The sequence below is a fragment of the Somniosus microcephalus genome, chromosome 3 (assembly GCF_052327205.1).
Source record: "Somniosus microcephalus isolate GS21.2 chromosome 3, FLI_Smic_1.0, whole genome shotgun sequence".
Classification (NCBI taxonomy): domain Eukaryota; kingdom Metazoa; phylum Chordata; class Chondrichthyes; order Squaliformes; family Somniosidae; genus Somniosus; species Somniosus microcephalus.
Window position 1 is genome coordinate 105,360,241 of NC_140989.1, and position 18,842 is coordinate 105,379,082.

The 18,842-nt window shown below is 43.8% G+C and overlaps 1 protein-coding gene across 5 annotated transcripts in view; it reads right to left on the bottom strand.

Annotated features, from left to right (window-relative positions):
• usp34 (ubiquitin specific peptidase 34) overlaps positions 1 to 18,842 on the bottom strand; it is a 277,821-nt gene that overhangs the window by 104,275 nt on the left and 154,704 nt on the right. For all 5 annotated transcript variants that reach the window (XM_085981444.1, XM_085981442.1, XM_085981443.1 and 2 more), the window contains exon 42: positions 14,544 to 14,707. In XM_085981444.1, the coding sequence (XP_085837570.1) occupies positions 14,544 to 14,707 (164 nt within the window). The remainder of the gene's footprint in view (positions 1 to 14,543; positions 14,708 to 18,842) is intronic.

Here is an 18,842-nt window from a genome sequence, read left to right on the forward strand (position 1 = left end):
ACTAGAGAGTTTGACTTCGACGAACTATTAACAAATTGTTTATTTACAGGAACAGACTAATTACATCAGGTAAGATGGCAGGTAAGATGGCTGACTGTAGGAGCACCGTGGTATAGGTCTTGTCCCAGCGGGGACTCCACGAGGACTGAGTTCGCAGTTCTGTGGAGAGCGTGATGACGTCATTGCGTTTGCGTTGTGACGTCATCACGTTGTTCGCGTTTCCTGCGCTTAGGGCGTCACGTGATGCGTGTCGTTGCGTCGCTGGCCGTTGAGGCCGAAGTCGCGAGCGCGGGAGCTGGAGGCCAGGCTGAGCCGGTGCTTGCCGCGGGAGCGGAAGATCGCGTCGCTCCCGTCGGCTGGCCGATGCGGCCGAAGACGCTAGGCCGGGCTGTGCCGGCGGCCATCCTGGAAGGCCGAGTCGGGCCGGCAGCCGCCGCACGCACGTCACGTCGTACGTTACGTGACGTCAGCGCGCTAGGGCGCGTCTTAAAGGGGCAACGGCCCCAAAAGGTAAGTTAAACATACAGTACGGTAAGTTGAAGGGTATTATGTGTCTTTATGTAAGGTACAACCGGTGGTACCGCCACATGGCCCCCCCCCAGAATTCGCTTTAACGAGAGTCCAAGGATGAGATGGTCTGACGCTGGTGGTCTCGGCGGTTGTGCTGTCTCGGCTTGGCGAGCGAGTTCCGAAGATGCTGCTCGTGAGGGGATCCGTACGCGCGTCGTGGCGAATAAAGTGTATCCGTCAGGCGAAGGACCGTGGAGACGTGCGAAACAGCAGGCCTTTTCAGAGTGACGGGCAGGTTGGGCGGACGCGGGCGATGACTCTGTTGATGTTGGAACAAGTCCTTGTTATAACGAACTCTGCAGGAACGCCAAACGAACGTTCCAGAAGGACTTAACAGGCGAGGTGAGTGAACTCGCCGACAGGTGAGCGAAACCTTCAGGAGGCTGGAACACGCAGAACGGTGCGTGCCATAGTGCTACGACGTTAACACAACAGAGGGTGAACAGTTACTGTGTTAACCTGTGATTGGTGAGGCTAGCAACTTTCACGTGGCTGATCGCGGCCGCAGGATGCCCGTTGGACCCGTCTGCGCTGTGTGCAGCTTCAGTAGACGTTTGCGTTTGTTAAAGGGAAAACTGGAGAAAGGGCGGCAACGGTCCAGGTTGTTGTTGTTTTCAGGAGGGGTTAACTCTGCCTGGAGGGCGGCAACACTTGTAACAGTTGTAGATTTAGGAGAAAACAGCCGGGAGGGTGGCACGCCTTTTGTTCACGGCGTATCGTGTAGTAGGTAACACAACCAGCAGGCTGAAGGGCTGGTGAGTCGTCGGCGGAGAAGGAGTCGTCGTTTTTCACGAGGGATGGGTCCTCGTGGTTTGCGAGGGATGGGTCCTCGTGCGCGAGGAGTGGGTCCTCGTGTTTCGCGGGGGTGAGTCCTCGTGGTATCCCCGCAGGGCGCGCTCCGATTTTGTGGGCCCGAACATGCTGTACCCCGCGCTTGGAGAGATTTGTACTTGTTGTCGCTGTGGACGTAGAGGCGGACGATCCGTGTGGCGGTAGGAAAGACGAGTATGGGGACCGTGAGCAAGTGCGTGGTCGGCGCCACATCGATGTTCTTGTCGAACGGGGCTTCTACCGGTATAAAACACGAGGGAGACTGTGGCTCCCTGGATTGCAGTAGCAACAGCAAAACGGCTGGTGCTTCCATGGCGTGCTTCTTTTGTGAAAATTGCTCACAAAAAAACGAACGGGGTCCAGTTGAGGTTTGTCCATGTCAAACGGGATCTGCTCCAGGCTGCGCTTACCTTGTGAATACGTTCGCAAAGACGGGGTCGCCTTTGGCGGAGTGAGGCGGTTGTTGTTCCGTGGTTGTTCGTCGGTTGTGCGTTGGTCGTCTTGTGGGAAGACGAGGTTCAGGCGTGCGTTGCTACCATGAAAATCGTTCACGGATACGGGTTCACCAATTGTAACGTTGGAATTAATGAGCTCCCGTACTCACGTCGTTGGGTCACCAATGTAGCGGTTCGTGTAGATCGCCACTAAATAAGAGAGTTTGACTTCAACGAACTATTAACAAGTTGTTTATTTACAGGAACAGACTAATTACATCAGGTAAGATGGCTGACTGTAGGAGCACCGTGGTATAGGTCTTGTCCCAGCGGGGACTCCACAAGGACCGAGTTCGCAGTCCTGTGGAGAGCGTGATGACATCATCGCGTTTGTGTTGTGATGTCATCACGTTGTTCGCGTTTCCCGCGCTTAGGGCGTCACGTGATGCGCGTCGTTGGCCGTTGAGGCCGAAGTCGCGAGCGCGGGAGCTGGAGGCCAGGCTGAGCTGGCGCTTGCCACAGGAGCGGAAGATCGCGTCGCTCCCGTCGGCTGGCCGATGCGGCCCAAGACGCTAGGCCGGGCTGTGCCGGTGGCCATCCTGGAAGGCCGAGTCGGGCCGGCAGCCGCCGCACGCACGTACGTCACGTCGTATGTGACGTGACGTCAGCGCGCGTCTTAAAGGGGCAATGGCCCCAACAGGTAAGTTAAAAGGGCAACGGCCCCAAAAGGTAAGTTAAACATACAGTAAGGTAAGTTAAAGGGAATTATGTGTCTATGTAAGGTACAACCGGTGGTACCGCCACAGTACAACATTTTCCAAGCGGGCAAGAATCACGTCAGTTTCTTCACTGGCACAGGCAGATGGATCAGAAGAATTTGAAGACAAGGTGGCAAATGCACATTTATTGCTAATATGTTACCAATGTATTATAAAGCGATAATATAACCTGTTACAGCTTCGAACCAAATGCTCGAGGTGCATTCCAGTGCTCGATTGGTACAGTTTATAAAGTAATTACATTAACTGGCCGCCATCAGTGAAAGTCAGGTTAGCCTGATGGATGGTCTTCAAGTAAGTGTTACATAATGCACAAGGAAGCCAAGCTTGAAAATGGGAAAAATGCCCATTACAATATTCATGATGTTTGCCCTTTTGTCTTCCCTTACTGTATCATATGAAAGATGTCCGCTCCCAAGCTGCATTATTTGGTTTTCCAAAAAGGGTAGAACAAAATAACTACCCATGGATATCCTGTGGATCTCCAGTCCTAGCCTGGAGTACAGCACGAGATCAGTTAGAAGGCAATTGCAGCTACCGATAAATGTTTGGTTCCAAGCCATAAGAACCCAACATGAAATGACTGTCTTTCTTTTTTTTTTAAATCCAAGATAGTTTTGCATCTGGAACAGTACAATAGACGATTTTTCATAATCAATACATAATGCAGACAATAACTGCAAATTTTATACACTCAACTAAGGATTCATTATCCATTGTAATGTTGTAAATATAAAACCGAGTTGATATAAAATCATTGCATTGGTAATGCCAGAACAGCAACAACTGCCATCTTCCTTGGTCCTCAGGATGACACCATAATGTCTAAAAATAATTGCAAGGCTCATTATTCTTACTTGCTCCAGAGGTGGCGCTGCAATATCTCTCAGTATATTACAACAAACACAGCTAAAAGATACACTATTTCACAAACTCAAGATAATTACAGGTGAGGAATGCTATTCGATCCATCTCTGTTCACCCATCCAGACAGAGCCTACATTCTCCCCTTTGCAACATCTAATTGGTTCTTAAACAATTCCAAGGTTTTCACCTTTACTGCGCTATCTGAAAGTCCATTCCATGTGTTGATCACTTTTTGTATGAATAACTTCTGGGAGATCAGTCCTAAATTTATCTTTTACCAGTTTGAATCTCATCATCTTGTTCTACTGTCAGAATTTAATTTTAAATATTCCCGATTTAACTTTTCTGCAGAGCGGTATTAAAACAGAGTGTACTTAAGCAGAGTGTTTTATTTGGGAATTTGGAAAGAGTGGGAATTTCTGGTAAGTAGTGGGTAAGTAGTAAATGTAAAGTGAAATTTAGTTTAACATTTAGATTTTAACCTAGAACTTTAAAAACTGTAGTTAACAGAAGCTGCCTGCCAGTGGCAGTCAACTGTCAGTCACCTACAAGTATTTGTCTTGAACAGGTGCTAATCACCAGGAGCAGGGGAGCCGAGTCAACACTTGTAAATTGGGTGAGGCTCAGAGTATAAGGGGGCGATTTTGCCAGCCCTGGGGAGGCAGGTATGGAGGCAAGACTGCCGGGAAAATGGCAGAATTTGGGGGGGCGGGTGGCAAACCCGCCCCCAAGCCATCTTCCCAGGAGGCGGGTAGCTGTCCCACGGCGGGTTCTGGCTCCTTGGAGGCGGGAAGGGATTAAAGCCAATTGATTGCCTGTTAACAGGCAGAAAATAGGATTATCCCCTTGTTGCCCTCAAGTGCGGGCTTCCTGAAGACGCCAAAACCTGCCAGCTCAATGAGGCGAGTACTGGGTCTGCGGGGGTCGGGGGGTTGCAAAAGTGTGGTGTGAAGGTAAGTGATAGGTGCAAGAGAGTGTAGAGGTGAGTATCTGAGGTAAGTGCTAAGTGTTTTTAAAAGCGTACTTACCTTTGTTTCTTCCTGCAGGCTTCAGTCGGTTTCTATGCGGAGAGTCTTGCACCTCCGTGTTGCAGATGAGAGATGGCCAATGCATTCTCAGATGCAACAAACATCGCATTTCTGTAAAAGAAAGAAGGTTGATGAGGTCTTGTATGCAAGACCTCATCAAACTGCAGAGATTGTCAGTGTTTGACAGCTTCACAGAGCTGCCAAACAATGACAATTCATCTGTCAAAAATTTGTGACAGATGAAACGTCATACGTTGACATGCTCTGCAACAGGCTTTCCCTTGATTGGCCTGCTAAGCCTGCTGGGCAGGCTCAACAAGGTCAATCGAGGGAAAATAGCGTGGGTTGGCCACAAATCAATGGAGGCGGGACGTCGACCCAACAAGCAGCAGTCCCGCCTCCAACAAGTCCCCAGTCACAAAATCGCCCCCTAAGAGTAAACAGGTCTTCAGAGCGGGATTAAAATGGAGTGTACTTAAACGGAGTGTTTTATTTGGGAAGTTGGAAAGAGTGGGAATTTTGGAGAAAGGGGGGAAAGGAGGAGTTGCTGTTTTTGCCTACACTACTTGTAGTGCTGTGTGTTACAGGTAGATATTTAATTTCAGTACCCAGAACTTAATCTAGGTCAAGTAGTCAAGAAACTACACTGTAAACTAAGTTACCTAATTACAAATGTAATTAAACTGTATTAAATAAAACAAGGTCATAGTGGGATGGCAGTGCAGGCGGTGTGCCGCAACTGTAGCATGTGGGAGTTTGTGGAGAGCAGTGTGATCCCGGACAACCACGTTTGCAGTAAGTGCCTGCATCTCAAGGAACTTCAGCTCAAGAGCTTTTGAGCTGGAGTCTGAGGTGCAGACACTGCGGGGCATCAGGGATGGGGAGAGTTACCTGGACACTTTGATCCAGGAGGCAGTCACACCCCTTCGGTTAGGTAATGGTACAGGTGTGGTCAGGGACAGGGTATGACTGCAACTCAGGCAGGTAAGGGGACCCCAGGTGCAGTGCTGGAGGAGCCGCCGCAGCCTATGCCCTTGTCCAACAGGTATGAGGTTCTTCCTGCCTGTGTGGATGAGGGAAAAGCCTGCAGGATGGATGAGCAAGCTGACCATGGTGCAAGAGGCCATTCAAGTGGTGGGGGGGGTGGGGGGGGAAGTGAAAGGGAATGTAGTTGTGGTAGGGGACAGTATAGTCAGGGGGATAGATACTGTTCTCTGCAGCCGCGACCGAGAGTACCGAAGGTTGTGTTGCCTGCCCGGGTTAAAGACATCTCCTCGTTAAAGAACTTGGAGTGGGAGGGGGAGGATCCTGTTTTGGTCTCCTTATTTAAGGAAAGATATACTTGCATTGGAGGCAGTTCAGAGAAGGTTCACGAGGTTGACTCCGGAGATGAAGGGGCTGTCCTATGAAGAAAGGTTGAGCCTATACTCATTGGAGTTTAGAAGTATGAGAGGGGATCTTATTGAAATATAAGATTCTGAAGGGGCTTGATAGGGTAGATGCAGAGAGGATGTTTCCCCTCGTGGGAGAATCTAGAACTAGGGGACATAATTTCAGAATATGGGGGCACCCATTTAAAATGGAAATGAGGAGGAATTTCTTCTCTCAGAGGGTTGTGAATCTTTGGAATTCTCTTACCCAGAGAGCTGTGGAGGCTGGGTCATTGAATATATTTAAAGGTGGAGATAGACAGATTTTTGAATGGTAAGAGAGAGTCAAGGGTGCTGGGGAGCGGGCAGGGAAGTGGAATTGAGGCCAAGATCAGATCAGCCATGATCTTACTGAATGGCAGAGCAGGCTTGAGGGGCCAAATGACCTACTCCTGCTCCTACGTCTCATGTTCTTATGTCTTATGTCAATAGCCAGTATGGCGATGTGGTTGCAATGTGGCCAAGGTTGGGAATTAAATATTCCAGGATACTTAACTTTTAGAAGAGATAGGCAAAATGGAAAAGGAGGAGGGGCAGCCCTGATAATAAAGGATGGGATAAAGACAGCAGAGAGAAAGGATCTTAGCTCCAAAAATCAAGAAGTAGAATCAGTTTCGGTGGAGCTAAGAAACAGCAAGGGGCAGAAAACATTGGTGGGAGTTGTTTATAGGCCCCCAAACAGTAGTTGCAATGTAGGGCAGAGTATAAATCAGGAAATTAGAGGCACATGTAACAAGGGTAATACAGTAATCATGGGGGACTTTAATCCACATAGACTGGGCAAACCAAATTTGAAGTAATAGTGTGGAGAACAAATTCATGGAATGTATGCAAGATAGTTGTCTAGATAAGTATGTTGAGGAACCAACTAGGGACAGGCTATTTTAGATCTAGTATTGTGCAATGAGAAAGGGTTAATTAATAACCTTGTAGTGAAGAGGCCTTTAGGGAAGAGTGACCATAATATGATAGAATTTTATCTTGAGTTTAAAGTGATTTAGTTATATCTGAAGTGAGGGAAAGTAAATGTGGGTCCCTTACAGGCTGAGACAGGAGAAATTATAATGGGGAATAAGGAAATGGCAGAGAAATTAAACAAATACTTTGTGTATGTCTTCACGGAAGAAGACGCAAACAACTTCTCAGAAGTAGTGGAGAACCAAGGCTCTACTGAGAATGAGGAACTGAAAGAAATTAGTATTAGTAAAAAAATAGTACTGGAGAAATTAATGGGACGGAAAGCCGATAAATCTCCTGGACCTGATGGCCTACATCCTAGGGTTTTGAAAGAGGTGGTTATAGAGATAGTGGATGCATTGGTTGCCATTTTCCAAAATTCCATAGATTCTAGAACAGTTCCCGTGGATTGGAAGGGAGCAAATGTAACCCCACTATTTAATAGAGGGAAGAGAAAAAACGGGGAACTACAGGCCAGTTAACCCGACATCAGTAGTAGGGAAAATGCTAGAATCTATTATTAAGGATGTGGTAACAGGGCACTTAGAAAATAATAATAGGATTGGGCAGAGTCAACACTGATTTATGAAAGGGAAATCGTGTTTGACGAATCTGTTAAGAGTTTCTTGTGGTTTTAACTAGCAGAATAGATAAGGGGGAACCAGTGGATGTAGTGTATTTGGATTTTCAGAAGGCATTCGATAAGGTGCCACACAAGAGGGTATTAAACAAAATTAGGGCTCCTGGATTGGGGGTAATATACTAGCATGGATTGAGGATTGCTAAACGTACAGAAAACAGAGTAGGAATAAACAGGTCATTTTTGGTTTGGCAGGCTGTAACTAGTGGGGTACCACAAGGATCAGTGCTGGAGCCTCCGCTATTCACAATCTATATCACTGATTTGGATGAGAGGGCCAAATGTAATATATCCAAGTTTGCTAATGATACAAAGCTGGGTGGGAATACAAGTTGTGAGGAGGGTGCAAAGAAGCTTCATGGGGATATAGACAAGCTAAGTGAATAGGCAAGTGCATGGCAAATGGAATATAATGTGGAGAAGTGTGAAGTTATCCACTTTGGTTGGAAAAATAGAAAAGCAGAGTATTTTTTAAATGGTGAGAGATTGGGAAATGTTGGTGTTCAGAGGGACCTGGGTATCCTTGTACACAAATCACAAAGTTAACATGCAGGTACAGCAAGCAATTAGGAAAGCAAATGGTATGTTGGCCTTTATTACAAGAGGATTTGAGTATAAGAGTAAAGATGTCTTACTGCAATTATATAGGGCCCTGGTGAGACCACACTTGTATACAGTTTTGGTCTCCTTGCCCAAGGAAGGATGTACTTGCCATAGAGGGAGTGCAATGAAGGTTCACCAGACTGATTCCTGGGATGGGGGGATTGTCCTATGAGGAGAGATCTAGTAGACTAGGCCTATATTCTCTAGAGATTATAAGAATGAGAGGTGATCTCATTGAAACATACAAAATTCTTACAGGGCTTGACAGGGTAGATGCAGAGAGGATGTTTCCCCTGGCTGGGGAGTCTAGAACCAGGGGTCACAGTATCAGAATAAGGGGTCAGCCATTTATGACTGAGATGAGGAGCGAGGGTGGTGAATCTCAAATTCTCTACCCCAGAGGGTTGTGGAGGCTCCATCGTTGAGTACATTCAAGAGAGATCGCTAGATTTTTGGATATTAAGGGAATCCAGGGATATGGAGATAGTGCAGGAAAGTGGAGTTGAGGTAGGAGATCAGCCACGATCTTATTGAATGGCGGAGCAGGCTCGATAGGTCAAATGGCCTACTCCTATTGCTTATGTTTTTATACCCTTAACCTGATTACACAATGCCTCAAACTTAAAAATCTCATCTGTGTGTTTAAATCGTTGCATGGCCTCGCCCCTCCAATACCTCAGCAACCTTCTCCAGCCTATCCCCTCCCCCAGAACTTTCCGTTTCTCTGGCTCTGACCTCTTGTGAATTCCTATCTTCCTTAGCCCCACCACTGGCAGCTGTACCTTAAAGTGCCTAGGTCCCATGCACAAGAATTTCATCCCTACAGCCATCCACCTCTCTCTCCCCTCTCAAGACATTCCTTAAAATCCATTTCTTTGACCCATCATTTGGTCACTTCTCCCAATATCTCCTTCCTTGGCTAGGCGTCCAGTTTTTCTTTACACAAGTTGTTGTTGTTAGTTAACTTATACACATCTGTAAGGTCACTTCTCAAATGCCTCCTTTCTAGGTTGAACAGCCCGAATTTACATAGAATATACAGCACAGAAACAGGCCATTCAGCCCAACCAGTCCATGCCAGCGTTTATGCTCCACTCGAGCCTCCTCCCGCCTTTCCTCGTCTAACTATCAGCATAACCTCTATTCCCTTCTCCCTCATATGCTTATCTAGCCTCCCCTTAAATGTATCTATACTATTCATTTCAACCACTCCCTGTGGTAGCGTGTTCCACGTGCTCACCACTCTCTGGGCAAAGAAGTTTCTTCTGAATTCCCCATTTGATTTCTTGGTGACTATCTTATATTGATGGCCTCTAGTTTTGCTCTCCCACACAAGTGGAAACACACTCTCGGTGTCCACTCTTTCAAAACCTTTCATAATTTTAAAGACCTCTGTTAGGTCACCCCTCAGCCTTCTCTTTTCAAAAGAAAAAAAAGAGACTCAGCCTGTTCATCCTTTCCTGACAGGGATATACTCATTTCTGGTATCATCCTTGTAAATCTTTTTTGCACCCTCTCCAGTGCCTCTATATCCTTTTTATAATATGGCGACCAGAATTGTACACAGTACTCCAAGTGTGGCCTAACCAATGTTTGATACAAGTTCAGCATAACTTCTCTACTTTTCAAATCTATCCCTCTGGAAATAAACCCCAGTGCTTGGTTTGCCTTTTTTATGGCCTTATTAATTTGCGTCGCTACTTTTAGTGATTTGTGTATTTGTACTCCCAGATCCCTTTGCACTTTTCCCCCATTTATATTCTTATTTTCCAAGTAATGACTTCCTTATTTTTCTTACCAAAATGTAATACCTCACATTTATCTGTGTTGAAATTAATTTGTCAATGATATGCCCATTCTGCAAGTTTATTAATATGTCTTCTTGCAATATGTTGAACTCCTCCTCCGTATTGACCATCACCCACCCCCCCAAAAAAAATTGGTATCATCTGCCAATGTAGCAATTGTATTTTTGATTCCAAAGTCTAAATCCTTAATATAAATTTTGAACAACATTGGTCCCAGTACTGATCCTTGTGGGACCCCACTTTCCACCTTCTGCCACTCTGAATAGCTACCCTTAACCCCTACTTTCTCCTTTCTGTCTTGAAGCCAGCTAGCTATCCATTCTACTACTTTTCCCCTGACTCCGCATTCTCACCTTATTCATTGGTCTATTTTGTGGTACCTTATCGAAGGCCTTTTGGAAATCTAGATAAATTACATCTACTCCATTACCCTTGTCTACTCTCTCCGTTACCGCTTCAAAAAATTCAATGAGGTTGGTCAAGCAAGACTTTCCCTTTTGAAACCCATGCTGACTATTCATGATTATATTTTTGGCTTCTAGATGTTCTTCTACTTTTTCCTTTAGTAGGGAATCTATTATTTTTCCTGTCACCGACGTTAAGCTGACAGGTCTATAGTTCCCTGGACATGTTTTATCGCCCTTCTTAAATATAGGTATTATGTTAGCTATCCGCTAGTGCTCTAGCACTACACCTTTTTCTAACAAATTATTAAATACGTGTAGTAATGCCTCTGTGATTCTTGTAAAATGCACGAATGTAATCAGTCTAGACCAGGGGTTCTATCCTCAGAGTTTGATTCGTTTATTTAATATTTCTCATTTTTAAAATTTGAAATGCAGTTATATTATTTCTAATCCCATCTTCCAATGTCATGTCCACCTGATCTGTCTCCCTGTTAAATATGGCAGCAAAGTAATTATTTAATATTTCTGCCATTTCGCTATCGCTGCCTGTGATTTTAACCTGATCGTCCCTTAGCGGCCCTATTCCCATCTCGACTTTTTATTTTATTTATGTGCTTGTAGAATATTTTACCATTTTGTTTTAGAAACATAGAAAAATAGGAGCAGGAGTAGGCCCTTCGAGCCTGCTCCGCCATTCAATATCATGGCTGATCCTCTATCTCAATGCCATATTCCCGCTTTCGCTCCATACCCCTTGATGCCTTTTGTGCCTAGATTATGTTTTTTGTGTTTTATGTTCCTTGATAATTTAATTTTGTAGTTCCTCTTTGCCTTCCTAATTGTTTTTTTGACTTCTCTCCTAATCTTTGTATTCTCCCTCGTCATGCTCTCCTTGCTGTCCATGTACTTAGTGTATGCCTCTTTTCTTACCCTCGCTTTTTAGTGGAATAGATCTTTCTTGGACTCTGTTGAATACCGTTTTAAATGTTTTCCATCATTGTTTGCCAATATTGTTGTTCATTTTATTTCCCCAAATTCTATTCTCAGCCCCTCAAAAATCAACTTTTCTCCAATCTATTGCCCTGGTCTTCATCATACTTATGTACTTCTCAATTATCAAATACAGAATAGATAATTATTATCTATTTCTCCAGTCTTTCCTCATAACTTGGACCTTTTACACTAGGAATCAATCTTAAGACTCATCTCTGCACTGCCTCTAGTGCTTGAATATCTTCCTCGCTTCTCTGCAACCAGAACTGGCCACAGTATTCGAGGTGCAGTCTGACCAGAGCACTGTACAGTTTAATCACAACTTCCTCTGACTTGTATTCGTACAAGGAAAGTTTTATATTGGCAGAGGAAGGAAATAAAAATAGATAATCAAGGGGCTATAGGGAGGGATGAACTTAAAACAATCTCTATCACTAGAGAAAAAGTACTAGGCAAACTAATGGGGCTAAAGGCCGACAAGTCCCCTGGACCTGATGGCCTGCATCTTAGGGTCTTAAAAGAAGTGGCTACAGAGAGAGTGGATGCGTTGGTTGTAATCTACCAAAATTCCCTGGATTCTGGTGCGGTCCCAGCAGATTGGAAAACTGAAAATGTAATGCCACTATTCAAGAAAGGAGGGAGACAGAAAGCAGGAAACGATAGGCCAGTTAGCCTAACATCTGTCATTTGGAAAATGCTGGAATCCATTATTAAGGAATAGCAGGACATTTAGAAAATCATAAGACAATCAAGCAGAGTCAACATGGTTTTATGAAAGGGAAATCGTGGTTGACAAATTTGCTAGAGTTCTTGGAGGATGTAACAGGGTGGATAAAGGGGAACCAGTAGATGCAGTGTATTTGGATTTCCAGAAGGCATTCGATAAGGTGCCACATAAAAGGTTACTGCACAAGATAAGAGCTCACGGGGTTGGGGGTACCTGTAATATATTGGTAGGGATAGGGGATTGGCTAACTAACAGAAAATCGGGATAAATGGGTCAGTTTCCAGTTGGCAATCAGTAACTAGTGGGTGCCACAGGGATCAGTGCTGGGGCCTCAACTATTTATAATCTATATTAATGACTTGGATGAGGGGACTGAGTGTACTATAGCCAAATTTGCTGATGATACAAAGATAGTTGGGTTAGCAAGTTGTGAGGAGGACACAAAGAGTCTGCAAAGGGATATAGATAGGTTAAGTGAGTGGACAAAAAATTGGCAGATAGAGTATAATGTGGGAAAATGTAAGGTTATCCACTTTGGAAGGAAGAATGAAAAAGCAAATTATTATTTAAATGGAGAGACTACAAAATGCTGCGATAGAAAGGGATCTGGAGATCCTAGTACATGAAACGCAAAAAGTTAGCATGCAGGTACAGCAAGTAATTAGGAAGGCTAATGGAATGTTGGCCTTTATTGCAAGGGGTATGGAGTATAAAAGTAGGGAGGTTTTGATGCAACTTTACAGGGTGCTGGTGAGACCGCACCTGGAGTACTGCGTACAGTTTTGGTCTCCATATTTAAGGATATACTTGCATTGGAGGCAGTGCAGAGAAGGTTCACTAGGTTGATTCCTGGGATGAAGAGATGACGTATGACGAAATGTTGAGCCTATACTCATTGGAGTTTAGAAGAATGAGAGGTGATCTTATTGAAACATACAAGATTGAGGGGGATTGACAGGGTGGATGCAGAGAGGATGTTTCCCCTAGTGGGGGTATCTAGAACTAGGGGCATAGTTTCAAAATAAGGGGTTGCCCATTTAAGACAGATGAGGAGGAATTTCTTCTCTGAGGGTCGTGAATCTTTGGAATTCTCTACCCCAGAGAGCTGTGGAGGCGGAGTCATTGAATATATTCGAGGCGGAGATTGACAGACATTTCAATTACAAGGAAGTCAAGGGGTATGGGGAGAGAGCGGGAAAGTGGTGTTAAGGCAAAGATTGGATCAGCCATAATCTTATTGAATGGCAGAGCAGGCTCGAGGGGCCGATTGGCCTACTCCTGCTCCTGTTTCTTATGTTATGTTCTTAAAAAAAGGGAGAAGACGTGAAACTACATACTACTTGAAACCTTACCTCAATTTACAGATGCTTGGATTAGTGCACTGAGCCAGAAATCAGATTTATCATCAATGCTAGGAACTAAGCTATTTCTATACATCCAGTGATCTGTTTGCAGCTTAAATTTTCATATTAATGCCATCCAGCTTATAAAATGAAGGTTGAAGCATATTGCTGTTGCCTTGGTATATACACTACAAGAGAGTTACCTTCCCAAAGCAAGTACTGATTAATAATTCAAGTTACAATGTTATTACATCAGAATGGGGTTATTCTGCTGTACTGTTGAATTGGTTACCTGCAGTTTGTTTTAAATTGGGATACTAAGGTGAAAGTTGAAGGCTCCCAAATGCCTTAGATGACAGCAAGCTTGGGTTTTAAAAGCTTGATTGTTATAGGAGGAAAGACTAACAGAGGTAAGGCATTGCACAGTTTTGAGGTCCTGGAAAAATAACAAATTATGGCAGGAGACTGCAGTGTGTCTTTATTTTTTTCTTCTTAAAAAGTGTGCATTGGAGGGTCTCTTCAGCTCAGAAGGAATAGAAAGGCGAGTTGAAAGGAAATAAAGACAAATGTTGCACACACATGAAGGAGAGGCTGGACACTAGGGGTGACAGAAGGATTGCCTATTAGTTTACTAGCTTTTTCTTGTATTTTGGAAGGAAGAGATGTCTTAAAAGAGCATCCCTAGATGTGGGAGCAAGAGTCAAGTCTTAAACAAACTAACTTTTCCAGAGTCTGCCAACTAACTGTGAGCAAGGCCACAGGAGATTCACCAGTTCAAGTTAAAAATTAATTAACACAGTAAAACATCATATATACATAACCCCAATGTTAAGATTGGATATTATGTTCCTATTATTAGGTTATATCAACAGGTTAAGACAATAAATCTATTACCATTACAGTGCAAACTGAGTTGTCTACCTTCTCCAAAATAAAATCAAGGCTAAAAAAACCATTCAAGAGCTTAATGTTTATGTTGGATCACAACAAATGAATTATTTTAATTTTTACTGGTAGATTTATAAAGTAAGGTACTTTAACCTCTGGATTGATTCTTGACTGGATTCAACAACATGCTCATCTTGCGATATACATCAATCAGACGCAATGTTTCAACGGTACTTACCTTAGCTGTAAAAATGGCCTGTCTGGCCTCTGGTATCATATAAAGCTGTTGAATGGTGGAAGCCAAGTAACATGTCGCTCCAAGATTCGTCAAACCTACAAACCTGCACTCAGCTCGTACATCATCATGAGGCCAGTAATCCCACTTGTATGGTGCATGAGATGCTATATAAAAAAAGTGAATTTAAATCAAAATAATTGTGCTACTGCTCAAGAGATTACATCAACTTGTGCAAGCCAATGAAAAATGCATCATAAAATTAATTTCATCTCTTTTACTTGCACTTATTCCTTTCAGAACTCAAACAGATTACTTTTTACAGAAACACTGCCAACTTTTAGTCTTTGAAGCTTTCACTGCGACACTGTGTCTTTGTATTTCTATGTCTAAATAATTAATTCACGGACATTATTAAAATTAAAAAGGCTGAAAATAAAATTCTAGCCATCGCCAGTGATCAGAATCATTGCATAGAGCAATGATTCTGAAATGTTGAAGAGTAAAGCATGTGTAGGTGGGACGTGGTGAAGATCAGATAAATTCAAGCAAGATAAAGTTTTCTCCATAGAGAAAACACTCAGCAACAGCTGGAACATTCGTCAGTCATGATTTGGTACATGCTTTGCAACTGAAATTTGTACCATAAGGTATATATTCAAAGAGGCTGAAGGTGTACACAAGGACAATGTTCAGTTCATACTGAGAAAGTTTGTTGGCTATTGGACTGCATGCTCTGTGGCCGACTCCAGAGACAATGCTTAAGCAGGCCAAACGTGCCCATGGCAGGACTTGGCTAACATCCCAGTTTGGACAGACAAGTGGCACGTAACATTCGTGCCACATTTAAATGCTAGTTAATGACCATCCCAAACAAGAGAAAATCCAGTCACCCCCCATGGCCTTTAACAGCACCACCACTGCTGAATCCCCCACCATCAATACCTTGGGCATCACCACTGCCCAGAAGCTTAACTGGATCAGTCACGTTAACATCCAGGTAACAAGAGTTGGGCAGAGGCTGGGTAGTCTGTAATGAGTGGCTCACCTCCTGAGCCCTCAAAGTCTTTCCACCAACTATAAGGCCTTGACAGCTTCCATGGGCCCCTCCCCTCCACCTACTTGTACCACTGAGGACAAGAACAGCAATGTCATCACCTCCAAGGGTCCCATCAAAAATAAAGTCACAAACCATCTGATTTGAACATGTATTGCAGTTCCTTCCTAGTCACTGGTTCAAAATCCTGGAATTCCCTACATAACAGCATTGTGGGATCATTATCACCACAAGGACTGTGCCGGTCAAGGAGAAGGCTCACCACCACCTTGGACCACTTAGGATGGGCCATAAATGCAGCCTCCCAAGTGTTTTCCAAATTCCAAAAGTATAAGAATTACTCAATAGTCAGAATCTTACTGAATCTCATTGTCCATTTTATATTAGATCTCTGCAAGAAAGCTATCATTTTCTGGATAGGGCTGCTCTCTAAATATGCTGCTGTGATGCAGGTGTAACTAAACTACATGGGACTTTTTTTCCTAACTTCCTGTTCTTTTCTTAGCACACAAGTATGTTCTGTGGCAGGAACTTTTATCTAGCTGGATGCAACTGAATGTGAAGTGAGAAATAGTACCAGCGGAAGTCTGAGTATTTTAACTCATTACCATAATGGCAATTACATGCAAAAAAAATGTTAACCCTTGTAAAAGCTTAGAAACTGTGTCAGTTAAGTTTGAAATGATTAACCCAGTCATGACATTCCACTTGCTATTATTTTTAAATTGAGGCTATGACCCATTTATTTAAACAGTTTGATGCCTCTACTAAAATGGTGGACATAAAGCATTTGCATGCTAATTACAAATTTCCAGCCTGTAAGACTTTCTTTTAAAAAAAAGTGACCAAAATTATTTCTTTAAAATTCACTCACCAGCATCAGTATCCATAACTAGAGGGGTGTGAGAAGATATGAGAAGTTCATGGTGGGGACCAACCCAAAAAAGGTTGAGAAATATACACGTGCATATATACAAATATATATGGCTTATAGTCAACTGCAGGCTTTAATTCAATACCGTAAATGATACAAGTCATGAGAGTCACAGATTCTAATACAGATGTTCTTTTTTACACTAAAGCAAAAAATCCAGTAATGGACCACAACCACTAAATAAAATACTAAATTTATTTTGTCAAAGTTTAACGTAGAGTGTTTTTTCTGAAGAAAAGAACCAATACCTTGTAATATAAAAGATATTCAGTATCAACATCAACAACAATTTGCATTTACATTTCATTTTTAACATAGAAAATGTATAAAGGTGCTTTAGAGAGGGGGGAAACAGAGAAAATGAATAGAAAATATAAAGCAGCAGATGCTAAGCCATGGTGGGAGATTTAGGAGGGTTGGTCAGAGATGAGGTTTGAGAAGGTTTGTATGATGGAGGGAGAAGAGAGTTAGAGGGATTTAGGGAGGAAGTTCCAAAGAAGGGGCTAGGTGGCTGAAGACAGTCACCATTAGTGGACTGAAGGGAGGGAGGGAAATGACCAAAAGGCCAGCGTCGGAAGACCAAAGGATGCAGGAGGTTGCAGAGATAGACTGAGAAGAGGTCATTAAGAGAATTGAAGATGGGGACAGGAAGCGAGTAAAGGTCAGCAAACCAGGGATAGGCAGGTGCATTTTGGACCACTTAGGAGTTTAAGGAGGGTCGGAGGATTAAGAAATTGAGTCTACAGGCGACATGTACATGGATAAAAGTTTGGCAGCAAAGGGGTCTGAGGTAGGGGTGGAGAGTATTATGGGGGTGGAAATAATCAGCCTTGGTGATGAATAAGATGTGGCATTTAAAGCTCAACTCTGGGATGATCAGGATGCTAAGATTTTGCAGTTTGGTTCAGTGAGTGGCTGGGGGAGCGATGGCAAGGGATTGGAGTTTGTGTCCGGTGCCAAATGTTGCTACTCATCCATGATTCAATGTCGGAGAGGCAATCTGGCAGGTCACTGTGGAATTCAGATGAGTCATCAGCATACATATGGAAGCTGACCCCATTCCTGTAGCTGATGTCACCAAGGGGCAGTATGTAAAAAAGAGGGGGGGGGGTCAAGGATAGCTCCTAGAGTCACTCCAGCAGCAACATTACAGGGGTGGGAAGAGAAACCACTGTCAGAAATGCTGGTTATGTTGGAACAGGTAGGAGTGGAACCACACAATGGCAGTATCATAGAGCTATTGAACCGGAGGAGGATGGTGTAGTTAAACACTGTAGAACAACTTACATTTATATAGCGCCTTTAACGTAGTAAAACGTCCCAAGACGCTTCACAGGAGCGTTATCAAACAAAATTGACACCGAGCCACATAAGGAGATTAGGGCAGATGACCACGGCCGCCAATGGTGGGGCTATTAAAAATCGGGGATGCACAAGAGGCCAGAATTGGAGGAGCACAGATATGAGAGAGAAGTTCAGAACAAAATTAAGGCCAGACATTCAATATTCTTCCTCTTTCCCACCCCCTGCCCCCACCTCTGACCATTAGATACATAAAGATGGCTGCTGGCAAGCACCACTGCAACGGTAGCTCAGAAAGGGGGAAGCTACATCTTCAGAAATTTCTCTTCTAATTGAGCTGGAGGATATAAACAATCCAAGTACCTTTCTGTTTAAAGTACCCTACCACTTGGTATTAAACAGTATTGTTTTTAAGTACCTTCAGCAGTCAATACAGGTGATATACATTATAGGGAAAGTCCAAGTGATTCCAATGACTTTAGGAGAATTGATGCTTCAGACCAACCCAGGGGCTGATCTGGAGCCACCCACCTTTGGAAAGAAAGCACTGAGTAATGCAGCATGTTCTTTCAGTGAGGTCATTTTTCTGGGGTCAGACAGCTTCAGATTGATCCTTGGCTGGTTAAATGTGCCTAAAGAAATAAATGCAGTCACTCCATATTGGCTGTGCTTATAACACAGGTCACCGTATCAGCTTTGGAGGAGTGTGGAGGCACAAAATGTCAGCTTCCATTGGTACAACAAAAACACAATTCTTGGTATAAAATGTCATAGCAGAGCCACTCAATGATCCTCAAGCTCCAGGTTGCAACAGCACCATTGCCCATAGTCCAATATTGGGTGAGATGAAGATCTCTTTGCTGCCCAATAATGGAGCAGTCCACTTCCCCCGGAATAGGGATGCCAACCCTCCCGGATTGTCCAGGAGCCTCCCAGAATTAAGGATTGATATCCCGGGAGAAAAAATTTCAAGTTCGCCTAGTGACTTTCTCAGTTTGTTCCTTCCCAC